Here is a 25,510-nt window from a genome sequence, read left to right as displayed (position 1 = left end):
GGGCCTTGTGACACAAGGAGGCAAAGTTATTTGGGGAAAGTATGCCTAAGTTACCAACAATTCTGAAAACAATGGGTGCATAAATGCGGTTTTGCTGGTTTGGGAGCAACATCATCCAAGTCACTCCACCCACTACCAAAGACTATACACCAGGCAAACACCATTGCTGTCATCCTTCAGAACCACCAAGCAGCCATACCCCATGTGCAGTCATCAAGAAGTATTTATTATATTGTAAAGAAAAATAAAAAAAAAATAATAATAATAAAGAAAAATTGAGACAAATAATTATTTTATGAAATTTATTGTTGTAAGGTACTATTCCATTTGGTACAAAGACGCTTTAGCTTTAAGACTATTACCTTGTCTCCAAAGCATGAGGAAAAACTGCCCAAGTCCACTATTAAGCCACCCACTCAGGTCAAGCAATTCGCTGATGAGTCTTTCATAGTGGTCCTGCAGAGAATGTGTCCTTTGAGAGTTTGAGAATTAGCAGAGGTGATCTGAAAGGAAACCCATCAAAAGAAGACAAGGTAAGCTGACAGCACCATCATGGACAAGACATGGATGGAGACAGCAGGAAATACATAGTATCTGTGCGCCTCAAGCTTGAAAGGAAGAGTTGTCAGACAGAATGGCAATGCATTTAGGTAAAAAGCCACACACTCCATCAAGCATATGTGAGGCCTGTGAGGGACAGTGAACGTCCTGACCGCAGTCATCAGTGTTCTGACAGGGCATACAGTTGCACACCTGACTGGCTGAAACTCTCTATGTGCTTTATGGCTCCTTGGTTTGCTTTATTTTTTATTCATTATTTACTACAATTTATTCACTTAGTATCCCAGCTGTGGCCTCCTTCCTCGTCTCCTCCCCACCCCTCACTGCCTCCCTCGTCTCCTCCTATGCCCCTTATATGGCACCTTGCTAGATTAAGACACAGTAGTGACTTAATTAGCCTAAAATTCCTTTTAGCTCATAGAACTTAAATTTTTAACAAATCAAGTACTTTAAATTGTAGGTAAGCCAAGTACATGCCTTTTATCCCAATGTTCAGAAGGAAGACAAATCTCTCTTGAGTTCCAGGTAGGCCTAGTCTACAAAGTGAGTTTCAGGCCACCCAGATATATAGACCCTGACTCAAAAAAGAATCACACCACTGTAACATGGAACTTTGATTAAGATGTGAACTTTTATTTTTGGTTGATGACAAATTCTTTACTTTTACTTAATCTGTTTATTGTAAACAAATACACAAATAATATGGATACATGTACACTTAGTGCATGAATATGTGGAGACCACTGGTCAACCTTGGGTGTCATTACACAAGAGCTACTTACCTTGTTTCTGAGATGGTATCTCCCTGGGACCTGAGCTTACCAACTAGGCTGGACTGGCAGGTCAGTAAAGCACAGGGACCCTCCTATCTCCTCTCCCCAGTGCCATGATTAATGGTGTGCCAGAAGCTAGGTGAGGTGGCACAGAACTCATCCCAGAACTCAGGAAACTGAGATAGGCAACTCTGTGGCTTAGAGGTCAGCCTGGTCTACACAGTAAGTTCCAGGACAGGGCTACAAAGTGAGAACACTGTCCCAGAAAACACAAACAACAAAACGCCAGGCCAGCACATACAAAGACAGGCAGATCTCTGTGAATTTGAGGTCAACCTTATCTACATAGAAAGTTTTAAGACAACTAGAGAAAACCTGTATCAAAACACAATTAAAAAAAAAAAAGAAGATAAATAAGTAAGTAAATAATAAGTAGTGTGGCTCATGCCTGTAGAGGCAGAGTCAGGTGGATCTCTGAGTTAGAGGACAGCCTGGTCTACAGAGTAAGTTCCATGACAGCTAGGCTACACAGAGAAATCTTGTCTCAAAAAAGCAAAAATAGATTAGATAGATAGATAGATATAGATATAGATAGATAGATAGATAGATAGATAGATAGATAGATAGATAGATAAACAGAGAGATAGGCAGACAGATGAAATATAAAAACAAAAAGTCATGAGCCAGCATGTCTAGCTTGTTACATGGATGCTGGAGATAGAATTGAAATCCTCACACATGCATGGAGAATCTCAGTTGTTTGCATGTGGTTGTACAAGGACACCCAATACTTCCCTCTTTTTTGGTATGAAATGGGGGAGGGGCTATAGAATATCAGCTATGTAAGACAGGGCTTCTTAGTCCTGTTTACTGGTATACACACTAATGAAATATGAACAGGCTAGCTAGAGTGGAAACCAGATGACCTTGAGAAACTGCAGAAAAAGTCTAGTCCCTGAAGTCACAATCACTAGTCAAGGACCCTCTACATGCAGAGTCTCAGGAAAAAGAGAACTCCTATCCAACTGAAGTCACTACATTTTGAGCGACTTCAATCTCCTAGCATATTGTATCATCCTTTTTTTTAGAGATTTTGGTGTGCATGCCTGCATGCGTGTGTGTGCGTGTGTGCATGTGTGTGTGTGTGTGTGTGTGTGTATACCATACCTGGTGCCATGAAACCCCTTGAACTGGAGTTACAGACAGTTGTGAACTGCCATGTGGGTGCTGGGAATTGAAGCCAGGTTTTCTAAAGGAGCAGACAAGCACTGAGCCACTTCTCCAGCACCTTTTTTTTTTTTTTTTTTTTTTTTTGAGATAGGGTTTCTCTGTGTAGCCCTGCCTGTCCTGGACTCTCTTTATAGACAAACTGGCCTCCAACTCATAGAGATTGACCTACATCTGCCTCCCATGTGCTGGGATTAAAGGTGTGCACCGCCATGCCAAGCACTCTATCATCTTTTATGTTCTTTTTCCCTAACAATGTTGAGCTACTTGGATGGAGATGCAGAGTGAGATGGAATTTAGGAAAATAGGACAGAGTATATGGATTGCATGAGACAGAGGTTCTCATGCAGTCAGAAGGCCTCAGTGGAAACAATGTGTGGACAGCAGAGATGAATGACCAACAGTCTCCTTCCACAGTTCCTTCCTCATACCAATCCTTCCATTAAATATATGTGCGAGCTTTTATGTCAGGAAGGGAGGGGGCTTAAGTAACTCAACTTCACTTTTCTGATCAAGTGGAATTCTTCTATTTTTGCAAAAGATATACATGCAGGTAAAATATCCATACACATAAAAAAATAAATAAACTTAGAGGTGGGGAGGGAAAATGCATACTGTTCTTCATGAAGACTTGAATTCACTTCCCAGCACCCCCATCAGGTAGCTTACAACCACTTGCAACTCTAGCTTGAGGGGCATCTGAGACTTCCAGCCTCTCCAAGTACCAGCATTCACATACACAAACACACACAGTCACACATTTAAAAATAAGATACGGCCTGAGAGATGGCTCAGTGGCTAAAAGAACTTGCTGCCTTCCAGAGGGCCTAAGTTTGGTTCCTAGCGTCTACACTGGAAATTCCCAACTTTACTGAAGAAAGGCATTTCTTGGTCCAATGTCAGGGAAGGAACATGGGACTATGAGGCCTCCAGCCAGTACACTGGTTGTACTGAGGTCTTGTCAGATGGACAGAACAAGGAAACTCAAGACACCTTACCTTCACCAGCACATAGTCCCCAGGTTGAGCTCTGACCTTGAGCCCTGAGTTAGTGACATCCTCCACCTCTGTATCAGGGAAGATCACCTTAAGGTTTGCATCATTCCGGCCACACAGGTCTGTGGAAGAACGTTTGCTGAACTGCAGAAAACAAACGGAAAAATGTATGCGTCTGTCAGCAGTAAGTCTAGGAGGCAGACACTGAGCCTGTTGTCTGAGGCTCTCAGGATCTACCACAGAGCATTTCTTAGCCACGAAATCCAAAGGCTCAGTGCATATGGCCGCTTCAACAACAGAAGAGCATGTGGTGCAGACTAGTTTAATGAACCTTTACAGACTTGGCTTCTGCAGGAACGATGTTTCATTATTGTTACTATTATTGTTGTTGCTGTTGTTGTCGTTATTATTATTATCGTTTATATAGTATTTCTTACTGCATGTGTGCCTGCATGCCAGAAAAGGACACCAGATCTCGTTATAGATGGTTGTGAGCCACCATGTGGTTGCTGGGAATTGAACTCAGGACCTTTGGAAGAAAAGCCAGCACTCTTAACCTCTGAGGCATCTCTCCAGCCCAGGAATGATTTTCAACAAGTATGAATTCCAGATACTCATGAGTGATGTGCTTGACAAACCAACATTCATGTTCCCTGATCTCATACTAAGCACCTAGGATTGTTCTGGATTGTTTTGGCTTGAGTTACTTGTCCCAACTGAATACGGTAATTTGAAGCTAGAGTCTCTACCATTGCCTAGAACCAGACACAAACATAAACCACAATGAGAAGATTAAATTCTAAAATATTCACAAGTCTTTCTATGCCTGCTGAGATGCAGTGAGAGGAACCAAATTTACCTTCTAGCCTAAAACCAGTAAAGACAAAATATCAGAAACTGTCTTCAGATATTAAAAAACAGATCATACAAGACCATGGCCTGTCAGAGACAGAGTGAATGAACTGAGTCCTCCATTTACTCCTGCTTTCAAACAGAAAGGCATATGCCAGCCAGAGCACGTAAAGCAGAGACGCACAGCATGGGGTTCTCTTTCCTACATTCAGGCTGCTTGATAGAGTAGAAAATTGTAAAGCAAATTCTGAAAAAGAGAGAGTTAAGTAGAACTATATCTGGGTTTCCTGATTCTATACTAAATACGTGTGTGTACAGTAACAACTTCATAGACTCAGGTCAGCAGAGTAACATGGGAATTGTCAGCTAGACAGTTTTCTGTTTCACATGTCTTCTTGGAACATATAATGTGCACGTTAAGATGATTAGTGTGGAGGTGGGAAAGATGACTCAGTGTATAAGAAACCCTTGCTCTACAAGCATGAGGACTGGAGTTTGAATCCCCAGCACCCACACAGAAAGCCAGGCATGGATGCATATGCCTGAAGCCCCAGGAATGGCTAATGGAGAGAAGCAGATCCCAAGAGCTTGGCGGCTAGACAGCCTAGCAGGAAGGAAAGCAGAAACAAGCCCTTGTTGCTGGCCCTCCTCTCAGTAGCTGCAGCATGTCACCTCACACAAGGCCAGGTCCACAGACTCACCTTGTGCCATCTGCTAGCACTCTAAGAGTCACTACACTTAGCCCACAGGACCAAGCTTTCTAAGACGTTATGACCAAAACAGGCCTAAACAAACAACAGATCCAGTACTAATTACACATATGGCTTCCAGAAAGACAAAGCAGACCTATTTCTCCCTAGCCCTTTTGCTAAGGGAACTAAACATCAAATTACATATATGTGTGTGTGTGTGTATGTATAAATATATATATGTATCTCAAACAACGTGTGTAGGATTAAAGTTAGGTGCCACCACACCCAGTTAAAAAGTAAATTAAAAAAAAAAAAAAATGCATGTGACCTTACCCCCTCAACTAATACCAGCTGGGTACGACCCACAAAAGTCTTATTGGCTTTTGAAGCTTCTTCTCTGAAGACAGTAATAAGTTCCTCCAAACGCCTTAATTTTACTTCTTCTGGAACATCGTCTTTCAGCCTATGATATGCTCGTGTCTTCTATTAAAAAACAAAATAGGATAAAGGTCACTAAGGGCTTGTAGACTCCTCAGGGCACAAAGCAAGGAATGTAGTTATTATAGTCACAAGTTACAGACATATAATTTGGTCCAAAACACAAAACTAAACCAGATTTATTTCTCTGGTTCTAGGAACATTCCCCGAGAAAAAGGTAACTGAAACAGAATCTTTGTATAGTCATTCTAAATTTGGCAAATGGCAATCACACACTCATAGCAGCCTGGATGACGCAATGAATTCAGCCTGATGAGCTGAATTCAATCCTAGATCCATGTAGTGGAAGGAAAGAGCCAACACCAGCAAGAGATCCTCTGACTACACACATACACTGCAGCACAACATGCCCCACAAACACATACACACAAAGCAAGCAAATACACGCTGGAGAGATGGCTCAGTGGTTAAAAGCACTGTCTGCTCTTCCAAAGGACCCAGGTTCTACTCCCAGCACCCACATGGCAGCTCACAACTGTCTGTAACTCCAATTTCAGGTGGTCTGACACCTCACACCAATGCACATAAAATAAAATTAAATACATTATTTTAAAAATAAGTAAATAAAAAATACATTTTTAAAAGAAAATCAAAGACCCAAAACTAGTCTTTATATTTGTCCTAAGCTTGTATTTGGACACAAACTATATAACCCATGCACTAAGCTACTCACCAGTGTGGTTTACAGACATAGAGATGTAAAGCAGTCTAAACACTTACTAAGTAGTACCTAGTAAATTAGGGTTTATCAACACAATGGAGTATTACGTAACGGTTAATAATATAGCTCCACATGTACTAATGTAATTGTTCCAAAATATTCTGCAGATTGAAATTAGCAAAGTACAGATCAACATGCATCTCTTTGATGTAGTAAGTATTCAAGTTTATAAACACATGAAGTACACCTGAAAACTGATTGAAGAAATCACTAAGAGCAGTTGCCTACAAGAAAGGAACTAAACCTGGTAGCAATAAAAGGAAGAAGTGTTTTAACCTTCGCACTTTACACTGTTACCTAGTCAGAAGCAAATTATCTCTGAAGAGTGCTTAAAAACCACTGTGGATACACATTTACAGATACCTTTATGTTCTTGCTCAAATCAGGTGGAGAACCACTGAGCTAAGCAAAAGCCAAGGAATGAAAGGAAAAGCTAAACACCACTGTCTAGAAAAATTCTGAAACCAATCTACCCTGAAAAACCTACCATACCCAAAGATGAAAACAGAATGGGGAATGGGTATAAGATCCTAAAACACAGGGTTCTACTTGATATTAATGTGTTGTTAGTAATGATAACCATCCTGACGGCACAGTTACTGTGTTGGAAGCAACCAACACTCTAAGTCCATTATATACACTATCTTATTTAAGCCTCAAAACAATCCTGAGCTGGTACTGTTACTCCCAATTCACAGAGCACTAAGGACTGAAGACAAGGTTACTGTTACTGCCTGACAGAGGTTTGACAATTTGTTCGTCAAACTTCCACTGTGTATTGAAAGACCATTTCCCATCTGGCCCACCCTCATAAATAATTTCTCTTGTGCATCTGTAATGTCCACAAAAAATAAGCAATATGGAATACAATAGGCTCCTGAAAAGTGACACTTCTGAAATAATTTTATGAAAGACACTGACCCATTTACCCTGACTAAAGAAGAATGTGTGCTGAACTTTGGTTTTGTCTTCGTTTATTTGTTAGTTTGTTTTTTATTTTTGAGACGCCTCAGTCTATAGCCCAAGCTGGTTTCAAACTTAAGATTTCACTACCTCAGCCTCCTAAATGTTGGGATTATAAACATATATTACCAAATCCAGCTACCATAAAATATTTCATAAATAGGACCACTAGCATGGTATTTTTTTTTTTTCATCTCAAATTGCTGGTTTGCTGGTTGTAGTGGCTCACACCTATAATGCTAACACATAGGCAGCTAAGTGAAGTAGAAGGAAAACAGGCTTGAGGCCAACCTGAGCTTCAGAGTAAACCCTTATATCAAAACAATGGCTAAAGTTTGACATATAATAGACAAAAGTTAACTACAGAAAAGAAAAAAGTGACGGTAAGATCCCATGATTTAGCTGGGCACGGTGGCATACACCTTTAATTTCACCACTCAGGAACAGAAGTAGGCAGATCTTTGAGTTCAAGACAGCCAAGGGTACAGAGTGACCCTATCTAAAGAACAACTTAAAAAAAAAAAATCCTGAAATTTCACAAGGTCTGTCTTGCTGTCATATAATTTTCTACCAAACTACCTCCAATCAGTTCCAAGCTGGTAAGAGAATGATGCTAACTGTCTATCCAGGACTCACCTGCCTCATGCTGTATGCAAAGAGGAAACTAGTATTGTACTGAACTTCTCGAAGTAAAGACACTGTCTGCAGGTGATCATCCTCTGTCTCTCCACAGAAGCCAGTGATGAAGTCACTGCTGAGGCTCACACCTATTAATATACAACAAAGGACAAAGGACCGGTGCTGAGAGTACTGCTGCTGCCTACCTCCAGAAGGAACGTGGGCATTCATAGAAGGAAGGAAAGCAAATGGGTCACATTTCCAAACTACCCAGCCCACATCTACATTAAAAAGAAGTCCTGCCTCAGTAGTGGTGCTCCCCTTCAATCTTAAATTTACCTGGGACAGACTCTCTGACATGATGAACTAATGCCACTGCAATAGTGGCGCCCCCCTTCAATCTTAAATTTACCTGGGATAGACTCTCTGATATGATGAACTAATGCCACATAAGCTTCTCTTGAATATCTGCAGTAAAAACAAACAGAAAAGACCTAGGTGAACTAGTCATCCTCTTCAGGGGAGGTAGGGCAGGGCGGTAAGAAGGTCTCATGTAGCTGAAATTAGCCTTAAATGTCCGTTCCTCCTCGATCTACCTCTCAAGTGCTAGCACCATATCCAGCTCAATTTTCTTTAAATGAACACTAGCCGGAGATAACGCTGTAAGTTCCCACGTGTATTCATTTTCCAATTTGTGATTTCACATCCACAGTCACAGCAGAGGAGTACATAAAAGTGCCCCTTTGAGTCAATGAGGTGTCTCAGCAGGTAGATGCTCGTTACCAAACCTGATGATTTAAGTTCCATCGCTGGAACCTACATGGTAGAAGAAAACCAACTCCTGACAACTGTCCTCTGATTTTTTTCCTTTTTTTTTTTTAATTTAAAGATTTATATTTATTATATATAGTGTTCTGCCTGCATACCAGAAGAGGGCACTAGATCTCATTGTAGATGGTTATGAGCTACCATGCGGTTGCTGGGAATTGAACTCAGGACCTTTGGAGAGCAACCAGTACTCTTAACCTCTTGAGCCATCTCTCTAGCCCTGTCCTCTGATTTCTACACACACATATGCTCCAGCTCATAAGGACCTTTCATTTAACAAACCAAAAAATAAAAAAATAAAAAATTAAACACTTAGAGGACCTCTAAAGTCTGGAAAGATGGCTCAATGGCTAAGAGCACTGTCTGCTATTGCAGAGGACCCAGGTTCAATTCCTAGAACCCACATGGCAGCTCACAACCATCTGTCACTGCAGTTTCGGAGGATCTGATGCCTTCTTCTGGCCTCCTTGAACAATGCATACATGTGATGCAGACACATGCAGGCAAAACACCCATATACAATAAATAAAATTTTAAAAATAAACACTTCACTTTAATCTTTGTCTATATGGAAAATAAGGCAAACTTCTAGTTCTGTGAACTTTATCTTGGGTCATAGTAAACCCCAGTCTCACCTTTACATATTTATTTCCAAAGTGAGTCACATGACTACATTTATAGTCTAAGACCTAAAAAACTTTATAATTTTTACAAGTTAAAAGATTAAAATTTCAGGGCTGGAGATCAGCTCAGTGGTTAAGAGCACTGTCTGCCCTTCCAAAGGACCCAGGTTCAATTCCCAGCACCCACATGGCAGCTCACAACTGTCTGTACTGCCAATTTCCAAGGGATCTGACACCTTCACAATAATGCATATAAAATAAAATTAAATAAATTAAAAAAAAAAAAGATTACAGTTTCAGCCAGGTTCAGCAGCACACACTGTAATCCTAGCACTCAGAGAGGCAGAAACAGGCAGATCTCTGTAAGTTTGAGGCCAGCCTGCTCTACAAAGCAAGTCCAGGACAGCCAACTACACAGAGAAACCCTATCTTGAAAAATCAAAGGGAAAAAAAATAAAAGATTAAAATCTGGCGGTGGTGGCACACAACTTTAATCCTAGCACTTGAGGCAGTGGCAGGTGGATCTCTGAGTTTGAGGCCAGCCTGGTCTACAGAGCAAGTTCCAGGACAGCCAGGGCTACACAAAGAAACTCTATCTCAAAAAAACAAAACAAACAAACAGATGGTGGTGGCAGTACACACCTTTAAATCCCAGCACTACGGAGACAGAGGCAGGCACATGGACGGATCTCTTTGAGTTTCAGAGTCCGAGGACAGCCAGTGCTACACAGAAAACCTGTCTTGAAAAAAACAACAACTCCCCTTTCCCCCGCCAAAAAAACCCTAAAATTTCATATATGGCACCCAGTGAACACTTAAAAATATTAGGCAAATGAGAGAATCAATCCCTATTCTGTTTGGAGGATACACAGAAGCAAGTTCAACTGTCCACAGATTTACTCAAGCAACAGTCAGTTATGAATTTGCTATGTGTGCTGCATTAGTAGGTCCTCAGGAAAACTGGAAAGGTAAAGGATGTCCTCTCCCCAGTAAGTCTGACCCTCTCCGCATGGCATCCAGTACACGGCTGCTTCCACTCTGGGCTGGCAGATGGATCTGCTTACAGATGTTGTGTCTCTCGTGAATAAGCTGCAGAACCTGATTAAACAGAACACACTCTGGGTCACCTAAGGCTCACCAAAGAATCATGTAGAAACGAATACTCTACATTCTGGGAGGAGGTTGCTGTTGTTTTGTTTCAGTTTTTGTTTTGTTTTGCTGGAGATAGATTTCACTATGTAGACCAGGCTGGCCTTGAACTCAGCAATCTGCCTGACTCCGCTGCAGGAGTGGTAGAACTAAAGGCATATAACACAGTGCTCAGTAAATTTTCAAGTTAATAAAAGATTGATTGGTGCACACCTTAGGGAGGCAGAGGCAGATCTTTGAGTTTGAGGCCAACCTGGTCTACAAAGCAAGTTCCAAGATAGCCAAGGTTACACAGAAACTCTGTCTCGAAAAACAAATAAGCATAGTCTTGACTAGCCTGGTACTCAGTATGTAGCCCGGGTTGTCCTAGAACTCATAACCTACCTGTGTCAATTTCCCAAAGCTAGGATTATAAACATGAATCACGCTGGGATCTGAGCCCACATTGCCTCCTTTGCTGTCCTCACTGTATCTCCATGACCACCATCACTACCATGCAACAGACCACCTTAATAAAATTTCTCCGTACACAAGTAGTCCCAAGCTCTGATTCAAACCCATTCTATTGCCTTCCTGACCTTGAGGGACTTTAAAATCTTGCCAGTAAGTAAAATAGGATCAGTAAGTCTGCAAGGAGTTATTGCAATGTAACAGTGAATTCCCAAAGCTCTCTATATATACTGTTAGCTATAACATACTTTAGGATGCTGTAAAAGTTTGTCACAACATTAATTATCATCAATTCTCACCTCATCAGGAAAATCCTTGGGGTGGGGAGAGGTGAACCGGATCCTCATTTCAGGATCTATTCTTGAAACCTGATCCAGAAGGTGAGCAAAACGAAGCCCTCCTTGTTTGGTTTTATAGTTGGTGGTAAAGCCACTGCTGAGGTTGGTAGTCACTGCATTATTGAACTGGACCTCTGAATTGTCCCGATAACTATTAACATTCTGACCAAGAAGTGTCACTTCTTTTAGTCCCTAAAAACAGGAAAAACATGTTGAAAACAAGCTTAAAACTTCTTGAACAAAACAAAAACAAAAAACTTCTTGAACAGCGTCATGTCAAACCACTGATTAAAAATTAGCTGAATCTACCAAAAGCCATAGAAATCTGTCTTTAATTCATTAACTTCATACTTCAAGTTTTGGGGGAGAGGAGGGTTGTTTTTTGTTTGTTTGGTTGGTTTGGTTTTTTAAAGACAGGTTTTCTCTGTGTAGCTCTGGCTGTCCTGGACTTGATCTGTAGACCAGGCTGGCCTTAAACTCACAGAAATCCACTTGTCTCTGCCTCCTGAGTGCTGGTATTAAAGCCATGGACCACAACCACCCAGCCCATACTTGAGTATCTTATATAAAGACTAAACGGCCTAGACAGCCAAGGCTACACAGAGAAACACTGTCTCAAAAAAGACCAGAAAATCTTTTAAAAAAAGACTGAACAACAAGTAAAACCTTAAGTACAGAGTATGTGTGCCTGTAATCTCAACACTCAGGAAGTAAAGGCAGGTTTCTACTTACTACCATCTCAATCCCTTAAGAAGAATAGATCTATCCTGAAGGAGTTTTGTACTGTGGAGGAGTTGAAAATGGGGAGGAAGGAGATAACTTGAGTATTTAGGCAGGTGAAAACAGAGTTTTTACAAGCTACCAGTGACAAAACTATCTGTGGACAGGAAAGGAGAGGGGGAAAGATAAGACAACTACAAAAACAGAAAGGCATCCCAAGCCTGTCCAGAACATGTTCATCTGAAGAGAGCTTGTACAACAACTTCACCTGCTCAGAAAGCTTCCTCACTTCATCTAGAATAGAGGCAACTGGCCGGCTCCTCTCCCGGCCCCGAGTGAAAGGGACGATACAGTAACTGCACATGTTGTCACAGCCCCGCATAATCGATCTAGAGAAGAAAGTACCAGAGCACAGTTAACAAGAGAGCAATGCTGTCTTAGCATACCTCAAGCAATGGGTCACAGCTCTACAGTTCTAGGATTTTTCTTTGGCTCTGGATCCTCTAACCTCTAACCTCTAACCTCACACTGAACTCATGTGAGATCTCTAAGTATATTATCACAGAATATGGACCAGACTGCAACTGGCAGGAAGTCAGTGAGGAAGCACAGTGGTGAGGGGGAGAGGTCAGACTCAGAACTGTACTTTTTAAGATTGAAAACAAATGCTATGTCTACATATGTTATAGAAGAGACCCTGAATTTAAAATATAGTTTGTATTTCACACACAATCTTTTTCTTTGAGATGGCATCTTATGTGGGTCAGGCTAGACTTAAACTTGCTATACAGCAAAAAACATGGCTGCTCTTGAACTGATCCTCCTGCCTCCATCTCTCAAGCATTTTGTTTACAGATATCCATCACCACATTTGACTCTAGCTTTGGTCTTCTGAGACAGGGTCTCTCAATAGTGCTCTGAATCCCCTGACACATGCTGTGGAGCCCAAACTGCCCTTGAGCTCACAGCAAGCAATGTTTTTGCCTCCTGTTAGGAGTCTCTTCCCAGCTGCTATTTTCTATTTCTAAGACAAGGGCTTTCCAAATAAAACAGACCAGCCAAGAATATACAATACAACCCAGAGTAGCCACAAACTCACAACACTCCTGCCCTGGCCTCAGATTGCAAGTATATACTATATCTTTAAAAAGTTTTCTATCAAGAAAACCCAAGATATATCTTTAAATGAAAATAAACATAAAACAGTAACATTTATTTTTAATAGGAGAGCAGGAAAAAAAAAATCCATGAGTATATACTGTATATACAAGGGATAGTACTAGAAAGATTAAGTAAGAAATGACAAGCCGGGCAGTGGTGGCACACTCCTTTATTCCCAGCACTCAGGAAGCAAAAGCAAATGGATCTCTGAGTTCGAGTACAGAGGGAGTTCCAGAACATCCAGGGCTACACAGAGAAACCCTGTCATGAAAAACCAATAGATACATAAGTAAGTGAATGAATGAATGAATGAATGAATGAATGAAATAAAATGACTGACAAGAAAATCTTTCAGAAATAGCCTGGGAGAACAGGAAGCAGGGATGACGGGTATGAGGGAGCTTTACTATATCAGATGCTGGTTTCTGTATGTTACACCATAACTGTGCCAACTTATTCCTTTCCCTTATGTTCAATATAATAAGATTATCATGCAAGAGAGAGGGTAACTCTCATCCCCCAACTCGCACACAGTGACTCACACAAAAGCAGAGGTTGCGCTGGGGCTCGTTTGGACTGGCATGATATCAGCATAGGTCTCATCCAGAGAGAGAAGCACATTTGCTGCCTGCTGACCTGACTCCACGACGGCCAGCAGCCTCGGAAGGTCGCGATAGGCATCTGGACCAGCCAAGAGATCCACCATTTTCTCCCTGTTGAGAATCTCTCCCTTCAGTCTCTCCGCCATGCAGCCTAAGAAGTAAAAGAAATTAGCACCTCTTCTCCAGTTTATCTGGTTCCTGGCTTTTGTTCAGTGCATATGGTTTATAACTTGCATTGAAGATCAAAACACAGAAAACTTCTCTGAGAAGTTTTATCCTTCCAACCTGACCCATAGCACTGACCCACATTTTCAAATACAAGAGCACCATAGAAATTTTCAGAGCAACTCAATGTTTTCCATCATTGCTGGAAATGAAACTCAGCATCCTCATACTAACCAAGCTCACCATGACTGAGATGCATTTTCTGCCCTTCAAATAGGAATTGCCTCTTCCTGAAGTTAAACTACTTACCACTAAGATAAAACATGTTTTACATTAGAAGCTTACTTATAAGTTTACAACTACACTTTTTTCTCTTTCAGCCCATTAATACTTGCTAAACCTAGGAGTAGTGATGTAAATAATTATGCTGATATAATTCGTACACCCAAACTATCGTTTTATTAGGTCCATAAATCTTTAAAGTAGCCAGTAGTAGTAGTGGTGGCTCACACCTGTAAGCCCAGCACTCAGAAGGCAGAGGCAGGAGGATCTCTGAGTATGAGGGCAGCATGGTCTACAAAGCAAGTCCAGGACAGCACATCCAAAGCTACAAAAAGAAACCCTGTCTCAAAAAAACAAAAACAAAAATCTTAAAAATTTACCTTTTTAAAAAACTCCTTGTATTGTTTAATTAATTGGAGTTTCTTTAAATTTTTCATTTTTATTTTATTTATATGAATGTATGCCTGTATATGAGCATGTGCACATGAGTGCCTGTGATATTCAGAAAAGGGTGATGGATTCCCTGGATCTGTAATTACAGGCAGTTGTGAGCTGTCCAACACAAATGCTGGGAACCAAATTTGGGTACTCCGTAAGAACAGTATATGTTGATAACATCTCTCCAGCCCCATAGTTTGTCTTTTAAAAGCTTTTTTACATTTTATTTATAATTATTGGGGTAGGAATGCACATGAGTACAGGTGCGTGCGTAGTCCAAAAGCGGATATTGAATAGGTCCTCTGAAAGAGCAACATATGCTCTTAACCACTGAGCTGTCTCTCCACCTAGCCCCATAGTGTATGTACGCTGTCCAGTTGACCTGACCTAGACCCTTTTAAGATGAGAATCTCAAGTGAAGAGCTGTCTAGGTCAGGCTGGTCTGTGGCATGTCTGTGAAGGGCTGTCTTGATTGACAATTGAAGTGGGAGACACCACCCTGGATGTGGCCCAGGCCCTGAACTGTTAAAAGTGAAGAAAGCTAGCTGAGCTGAAGCAAGCCAACAAAAACAGAATTATATATTCTCTCTGTGCCTTGACTATTGTAAAAGAAACTTCTCTTATTCTTACAGAGTGCTGGCTGGATGGTTCAACACAGCTGTTCTGGCTCAAACTTCTCTCCCAGCTAACTTATTCAATCTGGCTTTTTCTCTTGGCCTCTGAATTGCTCTGTTTGGCCTCAAACTAACTCAAGCAATCTACTCTAAGCCCTGGGCTCCTGGCTCATTCAGTCTTCACTGAGTTCTCACTCTGCAACCTGTTTATTATTGTCCCAGTAAAACTGTCTCCTCTCTCTTTCTCTATCTCTTATCTCTCTGCCTCAGTCTCCGTCTCTATCTCTGTCTCTATACCAGGCTGGCCTCTGCTCACCTCTGTCTCCTGGATTAAAGGTGTGTTTGTATTCTAGCCTGATCACACAGACCTAGAAGGTCTTTGTATGTGATCTCTTGCCAGAGCATCCAAGTTCTAAACTAAAATTCCTCTATGGACTATGGATGTGATATGATTAGCTGCTGACTTCCTGCCTTGGCTTCCCTCAATGATAAAATATAACCTGGAATTGTAAAGCCAAATAAACCCTTTCCTCCTCTTTTGGTTGGGATGCTTCATCACAGCAACAAAAATTTTAAAAGGCACTCCCTGTGAAACAATTAAAAATTATCCACAGCCAAGGCCAATAAAATGGCTCAGCCTGTAAAGGTGCTTGTAAATAAGCCTGCCATCTGAGTTTAATCCTGGGACCCACATAGTAGGGCAGAACCATGCTCTGTAAGTTGTCCTCTGACCTCCTACTGCTGTGGCACACACTAAGCAAATAAAAGAATTATTCATGGCAGACAAAGTGATACAAGTCTGTAACTCCAACACTTGCAGGGCTAAAGCAGGAGTATGGCAATGACTCTGAAACCATCTTAAAGTCATATATCAAATACCACAGCAGCTGGACCTACAGAGCAAGACCCTATCTCAAACAAATGAATCAATGAGTGAGCAGATATAAAAATGTAGTATAAATATACAATGCCATTATTATTCAAGCCTTAAAAGGAAAAAGATTGAGACTGGAGGTAGAGCTCAATGAAAGAGCACTTTCCTAACATATGTGAAACCCTGGGTTTAGATCCTAGCACCGATACCCCAGCCCTAAAACAAGGAAAGGGAATTTTTATTTGTTTGGTTGGTTTATTTTGTTTTTTAAGATAGGGTTACTCTGTGTACCCTTGGTTATCCTGGACTCACTTTGTAGACCAGGCTGGCTTCAAACTCACAGCAAGCCCAAGGAAAGGAAATGTTGACACACACTATATAGAATGAGAATCATAAAGATGGTATGCAAAATACACAGCCAAACATAAAAAGACAAATACTGTATAAATCCATTTATGTGAGGTACCTAATATATTCAGAGACAGAAAATAAAATGAGTGCCAGCAGCCAGAGGGAGGGTAAAATGTTAAGTTATTACTTATGGAGATGGATGGTAGTTGTGAGCCCCTTGAGGTATGAGTAGCCAAGTCCTGCCCAAAGACTGCTCTAACAGCCATAACACTGCCACCATTTGTAGCCCGAGACAGGTGGCCAAGCTCTGCCTTACAAGGAAAAAAAAAAAAAAAAAAAAAAACATGACCAGGCCACAAAATCCCACCAATCCCAAGCTACCCTGGAAGGTACCACCACCACTCCAAACCCTACATAAGCCCACCTCCTGCTCAGTTCTTTGCTGCCTTTTGCCCTCTGTCTCTCCCAGTAAATCTCTTGTGTGAAGCATGTTGTGCAGTAACTTTGTGGTACTCGTTGGTTCCCAACTGCCAGGATACCTTTCCTTTCAGAGCTGTAACACAATAGTAATGGCTGCACAAGTATAAGAATATATTTAAAATGGCAAGTTGATGCCACAATTACTCTAAACTTTCTTCCTTGGGGTTTATGAAATTTCTAATGGATTTATACCCAAGGGCAACAATAATGAAGTGAAAAGGAAAAAACTTCCATCTCTCTACATTACTCAGGAACTGGATACACTGTGTGCTGATGTATCAAGAGTGGCTAACTATATGACAATGGACACAGTCTGTTATCCATAAAGTTAAATATGTTAACCAAATTCTGGGACAGAAAAAAAATGCAGTTTTCTTTTGATTAGAGCATTTTTTTAACATTTAATTACTTGGTGTGTGTGTGTGCACGCGCACACACACGCACTATAGTACACATGTGAAGGTCAGAAGACAAAGTGGGGTAGCTGGTTCTCTCCTTTTACCATGTGAGTTCAGTAGGTCGTAGGGTTGATGACAAGTGCTTTCCCCACGGAGCCACCTTGCCAACACCTACGCACTTATTTTTGAACTATGTTTCCTAGACCTGAACTGTCCAACAGAGCTTTCCAATAAGGTGAAGGAACATGCTGGATGGAAATGACTGGATGTGCTGTGCAAGCTGCTGGCCCTCGTCAGGTGTGACTACTGAGAAGCTGAAATGTGTCTGAGGCAAGGGGGGAAGTGATCTTTTTGAAATTTTATTTTAATGTGACTATCAGCTACTATACTGGTCAGGGCAGACCGGGATTTTCACTTGAGCATGTTCAGCACTTCCCATCAACGATAACAACAATGGAAACCCATGCTGCCCTCCAGACTCCAAAGGCTTCTCCCATATCCAACACTCTGTACTACATACTGCATCCGGCTCTAGAAAGAACACATCACTATCTGAGCATCTATTACTTCCAAGTGCTTCAAAAGACTCTTTCAGAAGGTTCATCTCTGTGAAGCCTTGGCTGTCCTGGAACTTGATCTATAGACCAGGCTGGCCTCAAACACACAGAGATCTGCCTGCCTCTGCCTCCTGAGTGTTCATCTCATTTAATCTTGCAACCTCTAACATCAAGTAAAACAGATTTATGGGATAAAGTTAATTTACACCCTTTGAACCAGGCCTCTAAAGCAGTGGTTCTCAACCTATGGGTCATGATCCCTTGGAACTTTTACAGGGGTTGCATATTAGCTATCCTGCATATTATTTACATTATAACTTATAACAGTAACAAAATCACAGTAATAAAATAGCAACAGAAATAAGTTAATGGTCATTTAAAAAAAAGATGAGGAATGTATTAAAGGATTGCAGCATTAGAAAGGTTGACAACCAGGAAAATCTCTAGGAATCCAAGTCTCAAAATGGAAAGGTCTGAAAATGACTGGGTACCTAGAATCCCAATCCTCAGAGGTACCCGGGAGCGTGGTCGCTTTGTCTTCAGGACTTTGAGCTGATGTAAACGGTTCCAGATGGTCTGCTCAGCCTTCTCCCTGCAAAGATCCAAAGTGGCAAAAATGAGCCAAATATAAACTATAGAGCAAGTCAGACGAACAGACAACAGAAAGAAAATGAAGCCATCTGAACCCTTTCAAAGTATCTACCTTTAACTCAGAGAGAGTGCACAGAAACAAACTGGGAGAGCACTGCTTGTTTTCCTCCTCTTGCCATCTACTATTCTCCCTACACATCTCAAAATCCAGACTAGGCTTTAAAGCAAACTCAAAACCACATCTTCACAAACCCTTCCCCAACTCCTCTGTGAGCATCCTCCCTTCAAGCACCCTCTACCTAACTCTACTCCTCCTCAACTTGGCAACTCATTTTTGTTCTTTCACACATTCTGTAGCCAGGGTAGCCTAAAACTCATTATGTAACCTAAGCTATCCTCAAAGTCACAGCAACCCATCTTCCTTGACCTCTCATAAGGGATTACAGGCATAAGCTACCCCAGTACTAGACCAAGCTCTTTGAAGCCTGGCTTTATGAAGAAGGTTCATTTCTGAATCTCTTATAACCACCAGCTCAGTACCATTCAACAGAGGCCCTATAAGAAATGTCAGATCAATGACTTAATGTTAAAGGCAGCTGTGGAAACAGTACCACTAACATGTCTTGAACAGCAACAACCAAACAAAATAAAGAGGGTATGTTCTCTATTTGTCAATTCATTTTTTTAAATTTGTTATGTGGACTGCCGTTTCACCTACATGTATGTTTGTGCATCCACCAGCTATGTGCCTGCTGCCTGTAGAGAGATCAGATCCCCTGGAACTGGAACTAAAGACGATATGAGCTGCCATGTGGGTGCTGGAGACTTAACCCAAGTCCCCTAAAAGAGCAGCCAGTGCTTTTAACTGCTAAGCAGCTCTCCAGTCTATCACATTATGGACTTCCTGTGATTAAGTACTTCCTGGCCACCTCTGAAGATGCCACTCTTCTCTTTTCAGAATTCTGTTTTTCAAGCATTGCTTTACCTCAAATTAGGTACATAGATTGCAAGAATGTGCCATTAGTAGCCAGAAAACTTCAGAAAATTTGGGAAATCAGAACTTTTGGTTTAAAAATCTATGTAAGGAATAGCGCTTGATTTGGGCACTTTTGTGGCTATTTGCTTTTTAGACAATCTCACTCTGTAGTCCAGGCTGACCTAGAACTCACAATCCTCTTCCTCAACTTCTGCAGTGCTGGGGTTGCAGTGTGTACCACCATGTCATGATAATATGGGCTTTGTAAAAGAAACAACCTCACAGATTGCTATTGTGAGAGTTAAATTAATATATCCATGTACAGTGTTCACATGGAACCCAACACACAGGGCATGCTCAGCAAACGTCAGCCAGTTGTATCAAGACTATCTCTGTTACAGGAAAAACCCTTAACTCCCACTGACCTGGGACCATTGGTTCATCTCCATAAGTAAGCCTCCTTGGCATGATTTACACACAATATATTCACTTATGGAAAGAACAAATTTGTACCTGATAGAACACGTAACAAGAAGGATCACATCAGCCTAATAGAGAGCAAGAAAAAGAAACTTATAAACTTTGAAATTAGTCTTGCAGAATCACTACCATTCAGTCCACCTGCTTTTTTTCTACTATCATGATAAAACATACATAAAATAAATCGTATCATATTAACCATTTTTAAGGATACAGCGCTGTAATATGAACACTTAAGCACTATAGTACAACCACCACCACCATCTCCTTCCAGAACTTCCCAACAAAAAGTTCCATTCCCATTATGCACTAACTCCTTAAGCCTTACCTCCCCTCTCCAAGAGCGATCTGGCTTTGTTCTGATTTGGTTTGGCTTTGGAGGCACAGCCATGCCTTAGAGTCATCATAGCCTTAAATCCTAGATCCTCCTGCCTCCACTTCCCAGGCTGGGACAACCACCACATGCTTACCACACCAAGTCTGGTAACTCCTTTCCGAGGATGAACGGCATCATGAAAGCTCAAAACAGCTGACACACTAGTATACGCCAGTCCTACACTACATGTCACTCAAAGAAATCAACACAGCACTCAAGGGAGCTAATTCAGCAGGCAACATCCTCTCCCTAAAACTCACTGCATCTAAGAACCAGCACCAAGGCAGAGGAGCCCAGGCCCAGGAAACAGGAAAGCAAGTACCTCTTGGACGTTGCTGGTCCTCAAGTAGCCACTCTTCTGTAAAATGGACCAGGCTATCTCTGTGTCATTCACATTCATCTGACAGCCATAGGTCTCAAGGTAGACTGCAATGAAAGACAGATTGATTCCAGGGTTGGCAGAGGTCACATTTCATGGGCCTCTGATCATCAGACTTAAGAGCAAACACTTTTACCTTCTGAGTCATTGTGCCAGCCCCAAGAATAAAATTCTAAACCAGAAGTGGTGGCAGACATCAGTAATTCCAGCAGTTAGAAGACTGAAGCAAGAGAATAATGAGTTCCAGACTAACCAAGGCTATGCAAGTCCCAGCTTCAAAAAGTGGAGGGCGAGGATTGGGCAAGATGGCCTCTGCCCCCAAGCCTGATAACCTGATTTTTAAACTCTTGCCTCATAAGGTGGAAGGAGACAGCCAAGTGTCACAGGTTCTCTTCCAACCTTGCTCGACAGGTGTCATGTACACATACACACATACATAAAGTGATGTCATTTAAACGCAACTTTAACAACTGCAACTAAGACTTTCTCCTTGCTGTCCCAGGAGATAGCCTTGGCAGTTTGGAATAAACTTTTTGCCTTTTCACCCACAAAAAAAAAAAAAAAAAAAAAAAAATTAATTAAGATGAAGATTATAGTATTCCCATAAGTAACCAAAGAGAGGACTCCAATTCACATGGGCACAGACAGGATTGAGGTTTTTTCTGTTGTTTTCTTTTCTTTTTTGAGGAGTTAAGGATGGAGTTCAGAGCTTCATGCATGCTAGGCAAATCACTCCAGCACACAACTCTCCCCCTAGCCCATACCTTGAGTTTCTTTAGAGTAATGCTATTTGGTAGAGTCTGATGATTCTCTGTTAAGCAACCTGCCCACACTGTTAACTCTCTAAAGCCAAGAATGTAGTAAGAGAATAGCAACATCAATCAAGCCACCGATGCTGTGATGGAGCAAAGAAGAAAGCCAAAGGGTAACGAGAAATAGAGCAACCTTTTCTCTGCCTTCCTAGAAGTTCATCCGCAGTGAGATAAGGAGGTGGGTCCTCCACTTCTGGAGAAGATGGCTTCTCTTGAGGAACTGAAGCACTTCTTAAAAAATGCTGGAAAGTCGGTCCAGTGGCTAGCCTAGAGCTGAAATCCTTTTGCACTCCTGGGCTCTGCCCCTCTGGACTAGGACATGAAGTGCTGGAGACACTGCTGTGTGCCCTGCAGATCCTGAGCAGCAGCCAGGACATGGAGGTCAACGGCTCCCACTTTAACAGCCTTTGCGTTTGAAGGACACATTGTAAAGGATGCATGGCACCTGCAGTCCTAAATCTGCAAAAGAACAAAACACACAAGTGTTTACTACACTCGCAACCCAGGAACTGCTCTGGACACTTCCTCCTCACTGAAGCAGAAGAAGGTATCCTTGGAGTGGGGCGGCCACCTAAGAGGTGTGGAGACATAATCTCAGCATTATCCTGGGCTGGCCTAGAACTCACTAGGTAGTCTAGGCTGGGGGCAGAGGGTGTGAAGTTATGTTTTGTTTTTTTTGTTCTTTTTTCTGAGATCTTGCTATATAGCCAAGACTGACCTCAAACTCTCCTCACTCCTCCCACCTCAGTCTCCCTAGTGCTCAAATCATAAGCACAGAGCACCGCACCCAGTTCAAAAGGATTCTTTTGTTTGTTTTCTGGAGACAGGGTCTTCAGGTAGCCGGGACTGCCTGGAACTCTGTAGACCAGGCTGGCCTCAAACTCAGACATCCACCTACCTCTGCCTCCTAAGTGCTGGGATTAAAGGTGTGAGCCATCACCTCCCTTCTGGTACTTTTACTAGTTTACCTTAGCCCAAGCATGGTAAACCTATATTCCCAGTAATTCAGGCAGGAAGTCCATTTGAGCCCAGAACTGCCTGGACAACATCAGGAGGTCCCTTACAATTTACTGTATCCCCAATTTTTTCCCATATTTTTGTGCATGTATGTGAACCATTTTAGCAGCCCAAGTGTGAGCTTTAAAGTCATCTATTTCTGCTCTTTCATTATTGTGTGACCACCTTTTACAGGTCAAATTCCCACCTCTGGACTACAAATGTCACACTATTTAGAAAAGTACAAATATAACCTTTCCACTTGCCAGATGTTATAATCACACACTGAGAACCCACACTGGCTGGGCGGCGGTGGCACTCGCATTTAATCCCAGCACTCTGGGAGGCAGAGCCAAACGTTTCTCAGAGTTCCAGGCCTACAGAGCACCAAGTTCCAGGACAGCCAGGGCTACCTAGAAAAACCCTGTCTCCAAGAAAAGAAAAAAAAAAAAAAAAGAAAGAAAAGCAGCCAGTCACCATACCTCGTGCCTATAAGGCTAATACTCAGGAGGAGGCTAAGGCAGGAGGATTGTCTCAAGTTCGGGGCCAGCCTTGGATGACAAGTGAGACCAAAAACAAACAAACAAAAATTAAAGCTTAACTTGGGCAAGATGGCTCAACAGGTAAAAGACCTCAGTTAGAGCCCCTGAACCAGTGAAGGAACAGAATTGACGGTGGAAGTTGGAATGACTCTGATACCACATGTTGTGTACACACACACACACACACACACACACACACACACTTTTTTAAAAGGTGGGAAAAACCACCCAAATTGGCATACTAAGACTTCAACAACCATCCACTAACAGCCCACATCTCTTCACAGCGTGGACTTTAAGAGTCAGAATGTGACTGCTGCCTAGCCGGGGCAAGCCCCGGATTTGGGAGCCTTCATTTCTGAGCGTTGGATGGGGCAGCGGTCTTCTCTGATGAAGCTGGTGATAGGATCAAACGCAAGCCATGGCACAGCTCAGGGCGGAGGTCTGAACGGCAGGGGAAGGGGGAGGAACCACTTGCCACAACCAAGCACGTGATTGGGTAGATACTGGTGCTGGGCGTGGCGGGAGTTCTGCGTGGACGCCCGCAAGAACCCCCACGGCCACCCAGCGAGGCCGATCCGACCTCCATCTCTGCTTCACAAGAGACGCTGGGCTCGGAAGGGCACTGCGACTTGGCCAAGGGCATAGAGACACTCGCAGCAGTCTTATTCAAGACCTCTCCCGCCGCCCAGTGACACCTTCCCCTAGCGCTCCTGGCTTTTCCCGGACCCCGCAAGCCTGCCTGCGCCACGACGGGTCACTCGCAGGACACCAAGTCCCTCTCACCTCTCACAACCGCGAGGTCGCGCATCCAAACCCGGAAACTGTCGGGCTGCGAGGGTGCCATCTCAGAAGTCCTCCGCTGCTTGCCTAGGCATGCAACTTCTGTTCCGCCGTGACTTTCGCTCTAACGGAAGTGTTTCCTACCGGCCTGGGGGACCCACGTCACTGGCTTTGAAAAATAGAAGATGCAAAAATAGATAGGTGATAGACAGACAGACAGATATTTAAAAATTCACAAAAGCGGCTAGGGTTTCTTTGGCTAGCTCTGAATACCCCATCTTTCCTGGATCTCCCAAATGGCTCTGAACAGCGCAGTGGTTCCTCGCCACCTCTTTGCACTATTTCTGTCATATTCCTGCCTTGACCCTCTCAGCCATTCTCCCTCCCCTTGGATCATGCCTCTAGGTGCATCTTCTCCCCCAGACCTAACCTGTAGTCCTATATGTACCCAGGAAAATGCTGAGAGCAGGATTCAACCAGATTAGAGCCCTGAGGCCAGAACCACCTCGATGTAGCATAAGTGTTTTGCAAGCTCCACCATAACACCTAGACTTTTTTGGTTTGGTTTGGTTTGGTTTGGTTTGTTGTTGTTGTTGTTTTGTTTTGTTTTTTGAGACAGGGTTTCTCGTTTAGCCATGACTGTACTGGAACTTGATCTGTAGACCAGGCTGGCCTCCAATTTAGAGATCCACCTGCCTCTGCCTCCTGAGTGCTGGGATTAAAAGCTTGCGCCACCACCGCCCGACATAACACCTAGTTTTAAAGCGTGAACATTTGGTGCAGCACAAATTGCATGTGGACAGTTCAAATGCTACAATAGCATGAGTAATGGAGAGGCGCCACCTTCTGGTCTCTTCCTGTCACTACTCTCACCAAGAGACTAGATTTGGACGGAGAGGAGTGGGGCATTTTCCCAATAGGTTTTCATTTTGTTTTGTTTTCTTTGTGTGTCTGTGCAGGAAGCTGAAACACCTCTGTGTGGAAAGCCACAAGCACCATAGCCTCTGATTGAAGCTAGGGTTACAGGCAGTTGTGAGCCACCTAATGTGGGTGCCAGCAATCAAACTAGTACAATGCTCCAATAACTGCTTGGCTATCTCTCCATCCCTCCAACAGGTTTAATATGTTAACTCTTCACTCTCTGTGAAGACTTTCTGGGCCTTACTCTCCACCTCATTCTCCTATTTCAGAGATATAGATAACCTCAGTGGGCATGTCCCCCTCAGTTCCACACACTGAAACTGTAACGTTGAAGAAAATAGTAATAGGAGGTAGGGTCTCTGCAAAGAGAATAGGTCACAAAAGTAGAACCCTTGAGGATATTGTTAGCATATTTAAAAGACCTCAAGCTGGGCATAGTGGCATATACCTTTAATCCCAGCACTCCTGAGACAGGGGCAGGAAGATCTCTGCAAATTTGAGGTAAGCCTGGCCTACATATCTAGTTCAAGGCTAGCCAGGGCTACAGAGTGAGACTTTGCCTCAATAAACAAACAAACAAACAAACTTTTTAAAAGCAAACAAAAAGAGCTGGCCGTGGTGGCACACGCCTGTAATCCCAGCACTCTGGGAGGGAGAGGCAGGAAGATCTCTATGAGTTTGAGGTCACCCTGGTCTACAAAGTGAGTCCAAGACAGCCAAGGCC

At 42.5% G+C, this 25,510-nt stretch overlaps 1 protein-coding gene across 1 annotated transcript; it reads right to left on the bottom strand.

Annotated features, from left to right (window-relative positions):
• Window positions 1–288: 288 nt before the first annotated feature.
• Window positions 289–24,020, bottom strand: Cdk5rap1 (CDK5 regulatory subunit associated protein 1). The gene is made up of 14 exons (XM_021647228.2): window positions 23,869–24,020; window positions 21,678–22,003; window positions 20,676–20,779; window positions 20,011–20,045; window positions 18,422–18,522; window positions 13,712–13,922; window positions 12,277–12,397; window positions 11,250–11,480; window positions 10,352–10,449; window positions 8,313–8,368; window positions 7,919–8,049; window positions 5,434–5,583; window positions 3,560–3,700; window positions 289–503 (listed from the first exon to the last, which is right to left on the bottom strand). The coding sequence occupies exons 2-14, from the start codon at window positions 21,982–21,984 to the stop codon at window positions 417–419; spliced, it is 1,773 nt and encodes a 590-aa protein (XP_021502903.1). The 5' UTR covers window positions 21,985–22,003; window positions 23,869–24,020; the 3' UTR covers window positions 289–416.
• Window positions 24,021–25,510: the final 1,490 nt, after the last annotated feature.

Source organism: Meriones unguiculatus, chromosome 4 (genome assembly GCF_030254825.1).
Source record: "Meriones unguiculatus strain TT.TT164.6M chromosome 4, Bangor_MerUng_6.1, whole genome shotgun sequence".
NCBI lineage: Eukaryota > Metazoa > Chordata > Mammalia > Rodentia > Muridae > Meriones > Meriones unguiculatus.
This window is presented reverse-complemented; position numbering and strand designations above follow the sequence as displayed.

Excerpts from the sequence above, each read along its gene's own strand:
- Cdk5rap1 (XM_021647228.2), bottom strand. The coding sequence starts at position 21,984 with ATGCATCCTTTACAATGTGTCCTTCAAACGCAAAGGCTGTTAAAGTGG. Across the intron at positions 13,923-18,421 it reads TCTGAGGATTGGGATTCTAG|GCTGCATGGCGGAGAGACTG; the intron begins GTACCCAGTCAT and ends TTTACTTCTTAG. Across the intron at positions 8,369-10,351 it reads CTGGATGCCATGCGGAGAGG|ATATTCAAGAGAAGCTTATG; the intron begins GTCAGACTTACT and ends TTTTTACTGCAG.